General features: G+C 53.8%; 1 protein-coding gene across 1 annotated transcript; it reads right to left on the minus strand.

The window, feature by feature from the left end:
• Nucleotides 1–346: 346 nt before the first annotated feature.
• SF3A1 (splicing factor 3a subunit 1) lies at nt 347–17,918 on the minus strand. The gene is made up of 16 exons (XM_081113828.1): nt 17,735–17,918; nt 15,502–15,623; nt 11,097–11,304; nt 9,713–9,970; nt 8,693–8,767; nt 7,514–7,664; nt 6,995–7,188; nt 6,032–6,149; nt 5,570–5,755; nt 4,809–4,930; nt 4,462–4,707; nt 3,725–3,932; nt 3,076–3,230; nt 1,753–1,854; nt 1,587–1,658; nt 347–837 (listed from the first exon to the last, which is right to left on the minus strand). The coding sequence occupies exons 1-16, from the start codon at nt 17,795–17,797 to the stop codon at nt 736–738; spliced, it is 2,382 nt and encodes a 793-aa protein (XP_080969954.1). The 5' UTR covers nt 17,798–17,918; the 3' UTR covers nt 347–735.
• Between the last annotated feature and the right edge of the window lie 80 nt (nt 17,919–17,998).

The following is a 17,998-nucleotide window of genomic DNA, read 5'->3' on the forward strand; positions in this document are numbered from 1 at the left end:
CTACCCTCGTCTCATCTGCATGTGTCTCACGCTGTCCCCTGACCCAGAAACTGCATCTCACCCGTCCTTGTGCTTCTGTGAAGACACCTGTATTAGTCTTTAAACACACAGGGCTATGCCTTTAGAGAGTCTGAATGCTTTAAAAGGATAATAAGATATATCTTTCCATGAGTCATGAAAGACTTGATGGTGTCAATAAGTTAGTTAAAAGCCCAGCATTCCTCAGAGCAGAAGAGCCATAAGGCACCGTGCCATGCTCCCCCGTGTCCCCCGCTCCCCGCCTTGAGTCTGGACAGGGTGGGTGCAGGTGGCCAAGAGACCAGTCTTATGACACTGATTTCACAAGAAGGGTCAAAGAGGTTTATTAGACAGCCTGTGGCAAAACACAAAATGATTAATGACGAAAACAAGCATATTCTATCAGCCAAGAACCAATCAGCACGATGACACTATCCCCAGAACATTCCTGGGTTCACATTTCCTAATGGGCTGCCAGAAGAAACGAATCCCTTCAAATCAAGACTCGAACACAAAGGAATTCCAGAGACACTGGGGAGGAGAGCGGGGTAGGCAGCCCTCTCACCAGTGTGGGAAGGGGGAGGGGAGGAAACGCAGGACAATTTAAATTTCCAAACTGAGGGAAACACGTACAAGGCAGGGTCTCCGGGACCTGGGGCAGGGGGTGAGGGACCGGAAAGGCGGAACAGCAATGACGGACCTGACAGGTTTCCTCCTCTACTTCTTTCTCCCGCCTCTCTCCTTGAGGGCCAGGTGGATGACCGCGCCATTGGCCATGTTGTAGTAAGCCAGTGAGTTGGAATCCTTGATGAAGATGCCCTGGAAAACAGACGGTGTGCTTAGCATGGGCAATCTGGCCCTGAACACACGACGCAGCCTCACTCCCAATGTCTGCTCACGTTCTGAACCGAGTGAACACAGGAGCCCGAAGGAAGGCCGGGGGCAAGGGGGGATGCAGGCACAGGGCAGGTCTCTGGTTCCTCCCAGAATGCTTTGCTTTTCCTTCCTTCCTTCCTACCAAGCCATGTTCTTCCCTTTTGTCAACTCTCCAAGAAGTTGGCCCTGACCAACCCCACAGAGTTTTAAACCACATCTTTAGAGATCAACTAGTCCAACAGTCACATATGCAGAGCAGGAAACTGAGGCCCACAGTGGAGATCTGTCAAAGTCCAAAGTGGGACAAGTAGCAGCCTTGTGAGACCTGGTGGGCACAGGCCTAGCGGGACTGTCACCTCTGTCCGCGCACGAAGCCAGGCTACCTGGAACCACACTGACTGGGTGGCTCCACCCCTGGACCAGAAACCCACTAGAGCACCCCGAGAAACTGTCCCCAGGTGTCCACCCTTATCACTGAGGCAGAGGGCTTTTAGATCCCACACAAGATTGTACTGTGACCCACTGCAGCCTCACCTGTCAGGCTAACCTGCCCCCGCGCTCTCTCCCAGCAGCGTCATTACTCCTTGGATGGACTCAGGTGGCCACATCCAGGCATCTCCCCGCTCCTTTGGTTCCACAAGGGACTTAGTTTCTGGGACGACCCAAGGGCTAGGACCAGACACCTGACTCACCTCATACTGCAGCTTCTGTTTCCCTGCAGGCATGCCCGTGGCTTCGTGAATTTTCACCTTGATAACAGAGACCTGGGGGACCAAGGAGAGGACATTTACCCCTTTGCGAAGGTCAGCTGAAGGAAACTGCCCCTTGACCCCTTGGTTCCCCGGCAGCAACTCATACCTGGTCAGTGAGTGGGAGCGTGAAGACCAGCACCTGTCCATTCAGTTTCCATTCTGTCTTATCCTGCATGTTGGGCACTTGGACCTTGATGGACACTGGACCCTGCAAAACAGAAGGTGGCCATTATGCCTGGGACCCCTGAGCCGATCCGGAACTATGCTCTCCTATTCCTGGGCCAGTCTAGACGGTGTCACCTCTCCATCTGGGCTCCTGGACACGGTCCCTGATGCCACTGGGGACATGGCACAAGATTTGGTTTCTCTTCTTGAAAATGATCTCTACCCTGCCTCCTGGTGAGTCTGGAGCTGAAGAAGTGACATGAAAATGCTCTGCAAATCCCAAGAATTACCATGGGGGGTAAGAATATGAACTGTGAAATCAGAAGACCTGGTTTCCAACTCAGCCTCCCCGCTAACTAGTAAGTAGGTCTCTCTGAACTTCAATGCCATGTCTATTAGGCAGCTCATCACAACCACTGCACGGTACTGTTGGGAGCACTAACTGGACAAATGCGCGTACAGTAGGTCGCTTTACCCTGGCACTTGGGCCCTCAAGAGATGGGAAACACTATTGGGAAAAAATGAAAGAAAAAAAGATTTGTCAAACGCACTGGGGGGCTGGGGCTGGGACTGTTCCTGCCTCCTCATGGAGCCTAACAACTTTCCTAGGGACTGAAGTGCCAAGATCCCCCCCTCCCCTTACTGCTAGCACCCCAACAGGTTGCCCACAACAGGCAGACCTCCGAAGGGCTGAAACTGGAGAAGGCCACAAAGTAAGACCTGCACCCAGGATTTCCTATAGGGCAGCAATTTTCAACTGGTGTGCTGCTAGAATTTTTAAAACATGCAATATCTGGCATCTTTTCCCTTAGATTGTCTAGTAAGAAAATAACAACAGCTGTCTGTTGTGAATGAATCAAAGTTATACCTATGTTTTTGCTCGGGTTGGCAAACAATACACATTTTTGGTGTGCAGTGGGATGTTAGTAATTGTGTGTGTGTGCCAGGAGATGAAAAAGGTTGAAAATCGCTGCTCTGGGGTTGAGGGTCCCTTCCACACTCAAGTCCTGCTGCCTGTGCAGCCTGGTCTCCTCCCGGCCTCTACGATAGTTCACACCAGGGAGCCAATGCTGTCTGCTCCTCCAGCTGCTGACCCACGTCAAGTACGTGCTCAGAAGCCCTCAGGGGCCACACTGGCTGACCCAGGCTCTGGAAGCCAAAACCACGGGAGCAGAATGGGGTGGGCCAGGCAGTGTGTGATGGGGCGGGACTGGACTCCCAGCTAGACGCTCGCGGCCACGGGCAGCGCTCCGGGATCACATACCTTGTTTCTGCGAAGGAACTCCTCCTCGGGCATGAGGCTATCCTCTGTCTTGAGTTTCTTGGAGGCAGGTTCATCCTCCATGGGAGGCGGAGGGTGGACAGGGGGCATTGGGGCTGGAGCTGGGACAGGGGCCACAGGTGGAGCGGGCACAAAGGCTGGAAGGACAGGAACAAGCAGCTGTGTGAGGGGGGAAGAGCTCAGGAATCAGGGCTGGTGAGAACTTAGAGGGGAGATTGCAAAGGTTTCCTGTTTCTCCCAGCGAGAGGTGTGAAGGGCCACTCCTTGCCGAGTCTGGCAGCCAGCTGGTTTCCTGGCACGGGGACCGGGGATGCTGCCCAGATTGGGCAGCCGGGCACTGGAAAAGGGGCAGGACTGATGGACGGAGGGGATGCCTGCCAGCAGTAATCACTGTCAGGCCTTTGCGCCTGCCTAGGCTGCACAAACCCCAGCTCTGTCACATCAGACCATCTCCCCCAAGCGCCGTGGTTCCCAGCTCCTGGCTCAGGGAACTCACACGGGGAAGCCATGGCTTTCTTCTGGGCTAGACCCCGGCTGGACCAGCTAGCACCACCACCAGCCACTGCTCTGCTCACAGTGCTTGGCCTGCAGTCCTGACCAAACGGCCTGGAAAGCACCATGAGACACTGACCTGTTGGCACAATCATAGGAGGTGGGCGGGGTGCCATGATCGGAGGGGCTGAGGGAGGCATTGGCACCACGTTGATCCTGGGCGCGTGGATAATAGGCGGCATGGGAGCGATCACCGAGCCTGGGGGCAGTCGGACCACTGAAGCCATCGGGGGCCGGGGCATGACGGGCACTGCGGACACAACTGTGGTGCGGACAGGAGGCGGCATCTGTGGGGAGAAGGGGCCCCAAGGTCACAGGAAGCCAAGGCGGGACTCACAGCTGGCAACTGGTCACCTGCAGACTTTGAGGAGGGGGCTCCGACTCAGCCCCTCGGGGCTGAGAAACTGCAGCCTCACCCGAAGCTCTGACAGGAACTTTGCTGAGAGGAGCCCAGGGGCAGCACTCTTTCCACTTGGACTCAACCAGCCACTCATGGCAGACACTGAGAGCCAAAGAGGCTGACCTTGACTGAGCTCCTGGAGATGAGCCAGCGCTCCTCAAAGGCCCATTAAGCCCTGCAGCCCCTCTCTGCCCCCAGCCTGCTTTGCATCTGCCACTTGCCTCCCTCCCTGCTCGATCCTCCCACACAGAGAGGAGGTCAGGCTAGAGGTTCTGACTCCCAATTAAAGGGTTCTCTGTATCTGACCCACTCAGCACTCAGGCCCTGCACTCAGGCAGTTGCCCTTCTCAGCCAATAGCATCCAACCCCAAGAACCACGCTCTACAAGACCAGTGACAAGGTGGCTGCTGGCTTACTGCCGGTGGCCGGGGCACAGAGGTGATGGGCGGGGCTGAGCTGGGTATATTGGTGGCTGAGGATGGAGGTGGTGGCTGCTGGGGGATTTCATTGGGCTTGCTGGGCCCGATTTTCTCTTTGGTATCATCTTCGGGCACCAGGCCCTTCGCCTTGTGGATGGCCTCGATCTGCTCCTGGAGGGTGATATTGGCCTGCGCAGCCTGCTGGGTTCGAGCCATGCTGCCTGAGTGGCCATCCCAGGTCACCTGCAAGAGAAAGCGACACCACAGCTTGTCAGGACGCCGAGAACAGAGCCCCACGGGGGAGCCTGAGGGCAGGGAAGGCTCTAGGATAATCCAAACTGCACCTTTTCCTCCGGCTTCTGGATCTCCTCCTCACCGATCTTCTTACCAATGGCTGTCTCCTCTACACCGAAGATGTCGGTACGTCGCTCGGCCAACTGTTTCAAGCTGCTCTCGATATCCAGACCTGGAGAGACACGGGACAGAAAGCGACTCTAAACCACGTGCCCTTCTGACAAGGCAGCAGCTCTCCTGGTGCGGGTGGAGGCTGGGCCCGTGGGACAAGGCTGACTCTGAGTCCAACCCAGCATGCCTGTCCTCTGAGCCGAGGGAAGGCTGCCCCATCAGCTCTAAAGAAGCCTATAAACCACAGTTCGTCCAACTCCTTGACGTATGAAAGGCAATTGAGAGGACAGGGTCACGTGAGTCACAAGTAGCAGAGTCAAGACTGAAAGCTTGGTCTCCCCCCTGTTGCTGCTTCTCACACAGCAGTCACAGGAGTGCCGTGTCGAGTCTCATTCTAAGCCGCAGAATGAGCACCCTCCCAGCTAGTCAGACCTGGCTCTGGGATGTCAATGGGCACATGCCATCCCTTCAGGTGCCTGTCTTTGGAGGCGTCTTATCGATAGTCATTCTGCAAAATGGGGGGTCCTTTTGTAGGACCACAGGGTGTACATAACCTTGAAAGCTTTTGTGGAGCTCAACTGCTGCTTTCTATGTTTGCTTAAGGCAAGTTAACTGTAGTTTAGAGATTCCCATGGGTCAAAGCGAGTCAGGGCTGAGTCAGAGAAGGGGTGTGGACTGGGTGGGGGCACCCCCACCTCACCTGGAGCGTACACCTCATCGTCGCTCTGCTTCTCGCGGATGGAGCGATCTCGCTGCTCCAGCCAGCGGGGGTCGAGCAGCCCAATGCGCATGTGTTCCTGCATTTTGCTGGCAGGGATCTTCTCCCCCGTGATGGGGGACACGAGGTACTCATCTGGGGCAGGGGCTGGAGGCAGGGGCTTGGAAGCTAGAAGGGAAGAGATGCCTGAGTGAGAGCCCCGGCGGCAGCCTGGGTGAAGAGGGCGTGGTTTCACTCGTGCATCACTCCTCCGTGACACACCAGTCAGTGCCACACGGTACCTGGCGCTGGGTGAGCTGTCAGGGCGCCAGAGATGGCTACTCCCTGTGACCCACGGTAAGGCCTGGGAGGGAGGGGCTACTGATGCCTTTAACAAGCCACCTCGAGCCATTCTAGAAACGGGCAGGTCTGAGGCACATATGGGGGCAGGAAAGCAGGTTGTACCTTTGGGATCGTAGTCCTTCCTGACAATGACCTGGTCTGGCGTCGGAGGCAGAGGCGGCGGCATGGGGGTCTCTGGGGGTGGGGGCACTTTCTGCCCTTCTTCTTCATCATCTGAACCCTGAAAAGCAAAGCCGTGGTGGGATTTCAAGAGGGGCCGAGAAGCCGCTGCTCTACAGCCGAACCCTGAGGCTCCCAGGGCGGCAAGGTGCCTAGGCCTGCAGCCAGTGTCCATGTGCTAAGCCTCCCGGGCAGCGAGGCCAGCCGGCAGCCAGCCAAGCTGCTTCCTCGCAGCATGAATGGGAGTGCTGGGGGCCGTGGTGCTAGCACTCTGCCCAGGCATTTCCAGCAGCTGGCACCGGGCGGTCCCAGGAGGCCAAGGGCACTTAACATGCCAGGGAGGGGGGCGGGGAGCAAGTCAGCGCTCGAGGGTTGCTGCTCAGAGCAATGCTGGGAGGGAGAGAGGACGTCCATTCCCACAGACACAGGGGCCTTTCTTCTCAGGCTGCACGCAGATTCTTTCTGAGGGAAGGAGAACGGCTTGGCCTGGAGCCTCGATGCCTGCCCGGAAGGCCTGGCTCCAAGAGGGTGGAGGTGGCCGAAAGGAAGCACAGGCCGCACTTAGAAAAGCTCGGGATCTGCTGATCATTTGGGCCGAAGCTGAGGTGTAGAGGGTTCCCTGGCTGAGAGCTGGCCTGGGTGGTGAGGAACGGGCCCTGGGCAGAGGGGGAAGGTGGCAGAGCAGGCTGGCACAGCGTTCAGATCCTTGCTCGTGAATGAACCTTTGTTGCCCGAGCTGGAAAGGGGCTCTGTGCTGCTGGGTTCGGGCAGCTGCCTTATTCAGGACCCACGCTTCCCTTCGAGGTTCACAAGGGGCTGGATCTCGGACTCTGGTGGAGAGCACCCCCCTCTCCTTGGGCTCCAGGGACAAGGTCATCTCACGCCTGTCCAGGCCCAGGGACACACCTCGTCCATGTCTTGCACTTGGGTGTCCTGGTCCAGCTGGGAAGGAGGCTCCTCCGTCTTCTCCTGCTTCTCGTCCTCTTCATCAGACTCAACCTCCATCTCCACCTCCTCACTCTCCCCGAACTTCTCATAGCGCTCCTGAATGAGGATCCGCGCCCCCAGCTCCTCCGGGGTCGTAGGGGGAGGGAAGTTCCCTGGGGGAGGGGGAGACGGAGTCAAAGGGAAGCCTATAAAGGCCCATCTATCCTCTCTGCACGCCTGAGCTCTCTGAGGGCTGGGGCTGATTTCTCTCCCATCTCCAGAGCCCACCCGGAGTCTGACACCGTGAGTACTCGTCGGACTCGGCTGAGCTGGGACAGTGTGGGAGAACTGAAGTCCTCCGGGAGCAGAGGGGAAAGACACTGACACAGCCTCCGAGGAAGTCTGCTGTCCTCTGGGACACCCGCACGAGCTCTCCCGGGGTGGCTCTCAACTCCTGGCTTCCCATCGGGCCGCAGGCCTCCCTCCTCGCAGACCTACCTTGCTCGTTGGGCTGGAAGTCCACCGTTTCCACCACCACAAAGTCATGCCAGTCGATCTGCGCGTAGGCCACCCGCTCCTTCTCCTTCTCCTCCTCCTCCTTCTTCCTCTCACGCTCCTGGAACTTGGCCCACTCCACGCGGTAACACACCTGAAAGGCCAGGACACAGCAAGGAGCTGAGCGGACAGGGTCTGCTCCGATGGAGGTGTCACCCAGGGCCTGTACAAGCCAGCACCTCCTGCAGCACAGGGAGGAGGCTGCCCCGCTACAAAGGGGGACGTTGTGGAGCAAACTATGGCACCTGTGTCTGGTTTCAGCCAGGCCCAGAGTTCGGGCAGGATGACAACCCTAAAAGCCACAGGAACCTCCTGCCGAGGCCCCAAGGCCAGCCATTTGTCCTAACCTCGGAGTTTTTTGCTCGAGTGAGCGAGAAGCTGTGTTCAGAGGAAGTCTGCGTGACAACCAAGTGCCCACAAGAGAAGCGGCCTCAGAGCCTGTGAAACAAAACAGCATACGACCATCCAAAACAGCCATATTTGTTGAAATATGTACAACACTTCTCTAAAAATTGAACAAATGTTTACTATCTCCTCTCATGAACAGCAGCAGCAGGAGATGGCAAATGTCAGCAGTCTCCTCGATCCATGTCATTCTGATGACTCCCGGAAGGAAGAACTTGAACCTATTCAGGTGCTTGATGACATGAAGTCTTGAAGATACTTACATGAAGGTGTCTTGAAACGTGTAGGCACAAAGCACTACAGTACATAGTCATATCAAATGATTCTAGAAATAACCATTGCTACCCACAGAACAACATATTCGTCTACAAAATTATTAAGCTACTGCTCTAAATATAGCAAGACCTGGGCCACAAAAGGCAGTCTTGAAGACATGCCTTCTGTCTTCAACCCTGAAAACCTGGGCTCAACAGGCACCTGCTCAGGAGTTGGCTTCTCTGAGGGTAGGAAAGAGGGGGGCCTGGTGACGCTGAGAGCAGAGCAGAGAGTTGGGGCACAGAATCCAGGTTCCTTGGCCTTTGTAGCAGAAGGCCCCTCTCCACCACTCCTGTGCCCAGAACGTAACAAGGCACTGTCTCGGAGATTATTCACAAACGTGGAACACAACCCAACAATCTAACTCCCACATCAGTAACTAGTCATAAAAAATGAGTTTACCTGGTCCAAAACTTCTCGGGGGTTCTCGGCCTCTTTCTTGAGCTTTGTAAATAAGCCTTTGGGCGGAATCAAGATCTGAAACACAGAAGTTATAAAGCCACGGTCAGCGCAGCACAACCCGGGACAGAGGGGGCCTTCCCTGGCTGTGGCGAGGTGCGGAGGGAGAGCATGGGAGTCTGGGTCCCAATCCCAGAAGTTATTTAACTTCTGTAGCTTCGTTTCCTTCTACAAAATGGCGACACCACTTAAGTTGGCATGATCAACTTAAAAGGCTGCTGTAAGAATCAGCAGGCAAGGATGCAAAACCATGGCAGGTCCCCCGGCACACGGTCAGCATGTAGCTACTTATTAGCTGACAGACCATGAGTGACTTCAGCTCTTTGAGCCTGTTCCTGCTTTTAAAAAAGGGGAGAAAACACTTTTGGCTCATGGGTTCTTATGAGAGTTAAATTAGGTAATAGGAGACAATTACTACGGGCTTGCTGCTTTCTCAGGCCCTATGCGAGGCACCTAAAAATGTAAACGTACTAAAAAGCAGCTAGCATGCCCGGCATGCATGGCTCAGTGGTTGAGCGTTGATCTATGAACCAGGAGATCACAGTTCGATTTCCAGTCAGGGCACATGCCTGGGTTGCAGGCTCCATGCCCAGTGGGGGGCGTGCAGGAGCCGATCAGTGATTCTCTCTCACCATTGATGTTTCTATCTCTCTCTCCCTCTCCCTTCTCTGAAATCAATAAAAATATATATATATTTTTTTAAAAAGCAGCTAACAGCACGTGGCCTTGTCACACAGCAGGCACTCACCTAATGCAGTTATCAATCATGCTTTTCAATTTTCTTTAGAAACAGCAGTCAATGTTGCATTTAAGAGGGAAACCCGAATATAAACCAAGATTTCACACGGAAATAAAGTGTTAACGTCCACCCAGGGGCCCCACAGAGGAATACTGTCCTTGTAGACAGTGAGTGGACAGCATGCTTTCTGGGCCCAGCACCCCGCCTGCACCCTGACCAGGCACCTTGGTGTACTGTTCCACCAGCTTCGTGAAGTAGTTGAAGAGGCTGTGCTGTGGGCGGAGGAAGTCAAATTGGTAGTTGCGCTGCTCTTTCTGCATCAGCTGGGTCAGAAACTGGCGCCCATTCCTGGCCACAAACTGAGCTGTCAGCTTCACCACATCCAGGTCAAAGGCTGAGATGGAGGGGGGGTCTGCGATGAACTCGAACTCAGGAGGGGGCTCTTTGGGCACGATGGTCTCCTGGATCACCTGGGCTTGGACCTAAGATGCGGAAGACGTGTGAGCAAGAGGCACAGGAGTGGACTGGCTCCAGAGGGGGCTCTATGCCTCTGTTCATGGTGTGGACACCACTGGCACCTGGTGAGAGAGTCCTAACTCACAAGAGCAATTTCTTGGCCAACGGTGGCCTCAACAACCCGAAAGGCTTCCAGTGAGATCCATGCCCCTCTTTATCTCTGCTGCTGCCCTGAAACCAAAGATTAAAACTGGGGAGCAGGAGACCTGATAGGAGCAGGGCTCGTAAATCCCGACCGAGGGCGAGAGAGGATGCAGGAGGCCCTCTGTGTGTGCAGAGGACCCCACTGGAGGAAGGATTTCCACATTTGTTACCTCATCTGGTCTCCAGCGGAACCATGAGGTGGAGAGAACGGGTACCGTGAATCCTCTTTGTAGAGGGAGGAACTGAGATAAGTAGCCTGAGGCCCGAAGGGTAGTAAATTGCAACGCAAGGCCTCAGAGCCTACGTCAGCCTTTCCCTCCCACTGTAAAACGAGGCACCACCTTCGCCAGAGCAAAGGAGCAGAGAAGGAAAAGGGACCAGTCTAGGCCTACAAAGAAAAGAAAATGTGCCAGCCCTTCCTGTCCCCACTGACAGCCCTAATCACCCCTAGTTCTGGGCCTAGTGCTGAGGGGTAATTGGGCAGGCCAGATTGGGGGTGGGGGTGAGGGCCGCCTCGGAAAGTGAGATAGAGTGATGGCGTAAGAAAGGGCCCCAAAGCCTTGGACAAGGCAAAGCGAAGAGGCTGAAAGCACGCACTTTTCAGTCCTGACTCTGTGGTCGCAGGTAAATCACAATTCCCTGAGCCTCAGATCTCTCAATTGTAAAATGATCACCTCGCTGGCCTCCTCATGCAGCCCCCGGGGGTGCCAATAAGACAAGACCCCTGAAGCACTGAGCACAGAGCTTGACGAGCAGTGCTAAAGAAATGCCAGCTGTCAGCAGGACTTTGCTCTCTCATCCTGTGTCTGCCTCTGGAGGAGGAGGGGGCGGGGGGCTCTCCCTGGGTGGCTGTGCGGTTTGGATAGCAGAGTTCATTACTCTCCTCTCCCTCCCGATCCTGGCCTCCCTCTCAGGCCTGGGGAAGTGAGGGGAGGGGTTGGCTCCAACCTTCTGGGGCAGCTGCTGCTGGGTGGCTTGCTGCTGCTGCTGCATGACCTTGGGGATGGCGGCTGAGGGCTCCTGAGCCTTCCCCTCCTTGAACTCGCTGACCTTGTGGCGGTAGTAAGCATGGTAAGGGTCGTTGGGGTTCAGAAAGTTGAACTTGGGATTGTTGATCTCGTTCTGTCGGATCCTAGCTTCAAATTCAGGTCCATTTCTAGAAGGAGGGAAAAAGAATTAATACCACAACCATTGCAACTGCCGAGACCCAGAACACGGCCCATTCAAGCCACCCTCTTGCCCCAGCCACCACTCCAACTGGTCCGTCTCTCAGCACCGCAGAGGTCTTCTTCGAGACCCCTGCCATCAGCACCAGGCCTCCTTAGGCCTGCCGCGGGCTTCCTCTACCACAGGCCCTCCAGCTCATCACTCCTGCGGCTCCTCTGCCAGTCTCGCCATTTCTAAAACCCATCTGGACTATTGCCTTTTTTTTTTTTTTTAGTAAGATTTATTTACTTTTAAAAAAAAATGTACTGCTGAAACCGGTTTGGCTCAGTGGATAGAGCGTCGGCCTGCGGACTGAAAGGTCCCAGGTTCGATTCCGGTCAAGGGCATGTACCTGGGTTGCGGGCACATCCCCAGTAGGGGGTGTGCAAGAGGCGGCTGATCGATGTTTCTCTCTCATCGATGTTTCTAACTCTCTATCCCTCTCCTTTCCTCTCTGTAAAAAATCAATAAAATATATTTTTAAAAAAATGTACTTACAAGGGAAGGCATATATTACTACTTCACATAAAAATCAATATGACTTCACTAATAAAAGGCAGGCTTAAAATTAAACACAAGGAAAACAAAGTATTAGACTATTAAAGTTTAGCTCCAAGTTTGCTGGGCCAGAGGCCAGTTTTCTTAGTTAAAAAGTGGATTACAGATGCTGTGAAGGTGTTCAAGTTATCCTCGCACCAAGCTGAGACTTTGTCCTTTGGGTAACGAGAAGGATTAAAACAGCCACGCAAATGTGGACAATGAGACTTATGCCCTGTCCAAGCACCGCCTAAAATCACCTCCCTCACTACTGGGTGAGGCCGTCAGGAAACGCTCCGAGGGCGCGAACCTGTGCTGCTGGGTGAGGCACATTCAGATGCAGGGAAGCAGTGAGACAGCGGGAGGCCTCCCATTTCTCTGTATCTGGGCTAGTTTCCTATCTACACCTCATGACCCCAATTTGCCTGCCTTTAAAAACCTCAAGATAATGAAAAAGACTCTCTCAGAATGTCTAGGGAACGCTGATTTTTTAGCGTCCCAAAAGTATTATTTCAAGGTGTCATACATACATGGTGGGGCAAAAGTAGGTTTTCAATGGCTCATATGGAAGATAATATAATAATTACTAAATAATACAAAAATAAACAGTTTTGCATACTCACAACTGTAAACCTGCTTTTGCCCCACCCTGTATATAACACTGTGTCAGTCAGAAAGTGCACTAACCTTAAAGACACGAGATATGGACATGTTCAAGTTTTGGGTTCACTACTGATCCAACAAGCTACCACACTTCTCTTTGACTCAATTTCCCATGAAAAGTCTCTCACGCCACCTTCTCTACCTCGAACTAGTAAGATCAAATGTATTAAGGAGATGCCAGCCTTCTTGAAGCATAGAGTGGCCTGCAAATGCGAGTGCTGTCGCTTCTGTAAAAGTTAGAAGAGCTGTTCCATTAACAGCAGAGATGACGGGGTATTAGGAGACGACGGGACTTCCTCCATCGCTCCTCCAGCACAGCCCAGCTCTCAGATGCCCCCAACACAGCCTGGCTGCCCCACTGCAGACTTTCACACCCTGGTCCTGTCGGCTGAAGATAGGAGGGCAGACAGGGAGCGGGCGATGCTGTGCTCCCGATGAGGCACCATAACCATCTGTGCCAGGGTGGGGGCAACACCCAGGCAAGCTCCTCCACAAGCTCTGGTCACACTCCGTATGTGACTGACACCATGAGGTCTAACCTGACAGTGAACTAGTATAACCAGAACCTCACGCGTGAGGAAGAAGCTTCTGTCCCACTCCTCACACAAGGCACACTACACACGAGGAGGGGAGTGAGTGCAAATGCTGCCACAACGAGGCCACCACCCCCAGCGGAAGCCGGGGCAGATAAGGGGCGGCTGGACAGGGGGCTCCGATTGTCTCCTCTATCGCGGCCTCTGAAGCCATAACCTCGCCACATCTGGGAACAATTGACAGATTAAAACAGTGAAAAGGCAGCCATGTTTATTCTCAGCTCTTCTGTTGCTTTAGATTAGTTTAATGTTAAAATTGTATTCTCTCACAAAAGAAATAGATTTCAACAGAAGAAGACAGGATTCTGACTCAACCCAGCTGGTGGGACTTTTAATGGTAATTTCCACTTCAGTTCCTTGAAAGGAAAATGCAGAGAAGGGGAGACCTAACCTACAAAAAAAACACAACTTCTTTTGGAAAACCATATTGGTTAGTGATCTTTACGGTATGCTCTGCTCCATCAATCAGTACGTGTGAAACGAAGGGTCCTGCATGTTTGCTGTATTCCAGACTGAACTGCTAGTCGTCCCTTCATTGCAATGTCAACAAAAGCATGTGCAGAGAGAAATGCCTACAAGGCGACATCTAGCCAACAACAGATCTAGAGATGTGGGTGTGTAGATTTATTATTTTTAAGGGAACTTGGACACACTGTGACTTCTGTGGCAGAAGAGGTTGACACAAAATTACTGGAAAGCTACTTGGCAAGTGTTTAAGAAATCTTTAAAATCCTCCTTCGGCCACACTATTTCCTTCTAAAGAAACAATCTAAACAGGAAAGTAAGTGCTCGGAGACTTCCCCGCAGCTTCACTTGCCAAACTGAAATGTTGCAACTTCGAAGGAAAAGCTAGAGACGGCCAGTCAAGGAAGGCCCACTGCCTCAACTCGGCGCAGCGTCTCCCGAGCGGCCCACGCAGCCCCAGACCACGAAGCAACATGGGAAACGCTTCTAACAAGCACAAGGGGAAAAGCAGGATGTGAAAGTACCTCTGCTGCTATTACAAGGATCTAAAAAAGGACCCGAGGGCCAGAAGGAAACGGGAAAAAGTGAAAACGGCTGGCAGAAACGATCTGGTAGCGAGGTTGTGTCGATTCTTCCTCCAACACCCCTTTCCCATTTGTGTTTAAAATGAGGGGAGAAGGGGAAGCAGGCATGTTGCTCGGAGACATTATAAACATTTATTACGGATACACCGCCTGCTGTCCTAAACCTGACAGGGGCTGATGATGTTCAATCAAGCACAGAAAGCTTTAACCCAATACCCAGGTTCATCAAAGCCTCTGAAATATGATGAGACCAAGCTGCATGGCACCAGCCACACAGACTCCCTCCCGTTTCATTTCCCTAGCAGGGTGGGAAAGGAATACATCTATGAAGTAGACATTGTATGACTGAGGGCAGCAGTCTGCTCAGGACCAGCTGAGCTTCCAAGCAAGGAGCTGTCCAGATTTATTGTGCCATCTCTTCATTTTTAAGTAATTTGGGTACAAAAAACATTGCAAAGACAAACAAAAGATCTGTAGGCTGGACAGGGCCTGCTGGCTGCTGAAGGAATACTTTAAAGACACTAAATTAGGGGACGTGTTGACCTCTGGGGTCACGTGGCCATCAAGAGGATTCCATCGGAGGATGTGTGTATGTGTGTATGATGGGGAGGGACTCGAGGAACTCGGACTGCCTTCCACGCCACCTGAGAAGACAGCTGACACCTGCATGAGGCCCCCGAACGGTGCCGTCCCCCTAACTCACTCTCTCATGCCTGCCTCACGACAACCCTGAAGGGCGTCTCATTCCCTTCCCTTCTGCAGATGGGTCATCGAAGGCTCTGAGGTCCTTGCACAACGAGAATGATCAACCCCTTTTTGTCTTCCTCAGGCCAGTGGCTTAGACAGAGACACACTTACTATGGGTGACAAAGCGGCTTTCCAGACATGTCCTCAGGCCTGCTGTGGAAACGGGTTCCTGGTGACTCTGGGGCTTGTGTGATTCACACTCTACCACTGCCACGCTGTGTCAGAGGCCAGTCCTGACCACGGCCCACCTCACCGCCACGCTTGTCAGAGGCCATTCCTGACCACTGCCCACCTCACCGCCACACTGTGCTTTTAGATGAGCCAATGGGCCCACACTGAGAGCGCCTCTCTATGTGGATCAAGCCTGTGGCCTGTGTGCCTGGCAGGTGAACTAACTGCTCAGATGACTTGTGCTTTCAAAGGTGCACTGACCATTCATGTCAGTGGAGTCCCGCCTGACAACACCTCTCTAAAACCTAGTATGAACCTGTGTGGACTCAAGAGCTGTTGGCGCTAAAAATCCACGTGTAAGCCACAGGAGCAGAAGAGCTAGGTTACCTGGCCACGAAGCTGGCAGTCTTGTCCACGATATTCCTGACCTCTGGAGGCGGGTAAATGATCCCCACCACGGGCTTGGAAGGGGTGGAGTCCTCCTTTGAAGACGCATCCTCTTCTGTGGGCTGTGAGAAAAGAAAAGAAAGTCTTGAAGTTCCTGGTTTGGGGCTGGACATACCTGAGCACCAGGCTCTCCCTCGGACTTCCTTCGGGTCAGAACCGTCTGCTCCAGAAGAAGGGTCCTTTACCTGCACTGTGTTTGTGAGGGACCCGCCTGGGGAATCAGTTAAAGCAGCTGCAGCTTTTCTGGCTCCACCAGCTAGACCAGCGGTCGCCAACCTTTCGGACCTCGCGGACCACCAGTTGGCGACCGCTGAGCTAGACTGTGTCCATGACACCAGGGGTCTGCATTTCTACCAAGTGCCCAGATGACTCACATGCAGGTCTCAGACCACATACTGAGATGCCACGTTCCAGAATCCAGAGCATGGGTCCATGTTCCAGAGCAAGCGATGTGCCTGGCATGGGATATTTAGTATTTAGTGACTGTTTGCTGAATAAATAAATACAAAGGGAACTCCTTCGGGGCAGCTCCTTCTGCCTTAAAGCCTTTTCTCTCTGCATCCACTCCACAGTCTTAACGACCAGTCAACGCTCAAATGTGCTGTGAAACTGCACTGGACATTCAGCATTAACTCCCCGTCAGTTCCGAGTCTTTCCTCGCTGGTCTTTCTTAGTAAACGAAGAGTCAAGTCTCATCTCAGAAAAATAAGCTCTCTCCCCTGCCCTCATGTTCCTTCCTCCTCCTGCCTTCTCCCCCAACCCTCTTCCTCTGCTAAACATCCTGAGTTCTCTCAGCCTTAGTTCCCACTTCCTCAGCCCCCACTTGGTCCCCATCCATTTCAAGTGTTTTTGCCAGCTGCCTATGGCCAAGTGCAGCGGCCGTCTGGCCGTCTGGCCAATGCCCACTCCTTCACAAAGCTCTCCGCCCAACTCCCAGGCCCCATTCTCACCCGTCTTCCCTTCTTGCTCACCGTGCCCCCCAAGAAACCTTCCAGGTTTCTGTTTCACCTCCTGCTCTATCATGTTGGGCACCCCCAAACTCCTGTTCTCGGTTCTCTTCCGTCCTCACTCCGTCCTCAGGCACCCACAGCCACCTCCAACCTGAACAATCCCACCCACATGGATGCCCCGATCACTCTGCGAGCCAGAGCTTCAGATCGATTGATTCCCGGGCACTTCTGTCATCTCTGACCGCTTTCCTCGTGAATGGCCAGACAGGCACCTGGTCAACCAGGGCAGAAACGTGGTCCTCCTCCTCCTCCCTCAGCCTCCAAATTCAGTGACGACAGAGGAGGTGCCATACACTTTTCTAAGCACTTTACATACATTACCTTGTATCACCCTTACGAGAGCCCTATGAGGCAGGTAACTTGATTACCCCCATTTCACAGATGAGAAAAACTGAGGTCTACTGCGCTTAACTGGCCCTTTGAGCAATACACACGTGTGGAACAGGCACGGGTACCTGGCTCCTTACTAGCTTACGAGCTGGCTCTCCAAGGCAGCTGCTGTGCCTCCCCCATCCCAGTAACGTGGGACCCAGGCTCCGTGTCTGCCTTGGACTGAGTACTGAGTGGATGCAGGAGAATTAACATTCAAAGCTGTGACCCTGCAGGCTGGGAAATTAGAAATTACTGGGGGCCGGTGGGCCCAATTGCCACAGCAGATGCACGGGATCCGTGTTTTTCCCAAACTTCAATGAGTCACCTTGGGATCTTGTTAAAAATGCAGATTTCTATTAGAGGAGCTGGGGCGTATTTCTTTTTTTGTTTACTCACATTTTAGTTTTTTTAATTTAGTGTTTCAATTACAGTCTGCACTCAATATTATTTTGCATTAGTTTCGGGTGTACAGCATAGCGGCTAGATACTCATATATTTTACAAAGTGCCCCCGCCCCATATTTCCACCTGGCACCATACATAGTTATTACAATATCACTGGCTATATTCCCTGTGCTGTGCTTTACAGAGTCTCGCATTTCTAATAAACTCCCAGCGGACGCTGAAGCTGCCGGTCCGCGGACCTCACTTTGAGAACCACGGGTCTAGCGCGCTGCCTCCTGGGACTTGTAGTCCCTCCAAGGCCTCCTAAGCGGCCGCTACTTCCAGCAAAAGTGAGGCGCGCCTAGGCCTAGGCCCGGGCTGCCGGTCCCGGGGAGGGGGGCGCGATACCTGTTTGGGCTCGGTGGCCACGGGAGGCGGCGGGGGCACCGCCTGCACGGGTCCCGCCGGCATGACTGCGACGCTCAGGGCTGCCAGGCCGCCTCGGTGTGGGTGAGCGGTGCGGCCTCAGAGCGGTTCCCCCGCAGCGGCGCTACCACAAGTCCGCAAGATGGCGGCAGCCGAGCGAGCCGTCACCCGGGAGGCCAGGCTGGCGCAATTCCGGTCACGCCCCTTTCCTTGACGTCATTTCCTGCCGCCCCACCGGAGTGGCGC

The sequence above is a fragment of the Myotis nattereri genome (genome assembly GCF_964212035.1).
Source record: "Myotis nattereri genome assembly, chromosome: 19".
Classification (NCBI taxonomy): Eukaryota; Metazoa; Chordata; class Mammalia; order Chiroptera; family Vespertilionidae; genus Myotis; species Myotis nattereri.

Bases quoted from the DNA above. Each gene is read 5' to 3' on its own strand.
- SF3A1 (XM_081113828.1), bottom strand. From the start codon at position 17,797: ATGCCGGCGGGACCCGTGCAGGCGGTGCCCCCGCCGCCTCCCGTGGCC. The intron at 5,756-6,031 runs GTACAACCTGCT...CTTCCCTTCTAG, and splicing joins GAAGGACTACGATCCCAAAG to CTTCCAAGCCCCTGCCTCCA. The intron at 1,659-1,752 runs GTATGAGTTGCT...TTGGTCCCCCAG, and splicing joins CGCTCCCACTCACTGACCAG to GTCTCTGTTATCAAGGTGAA.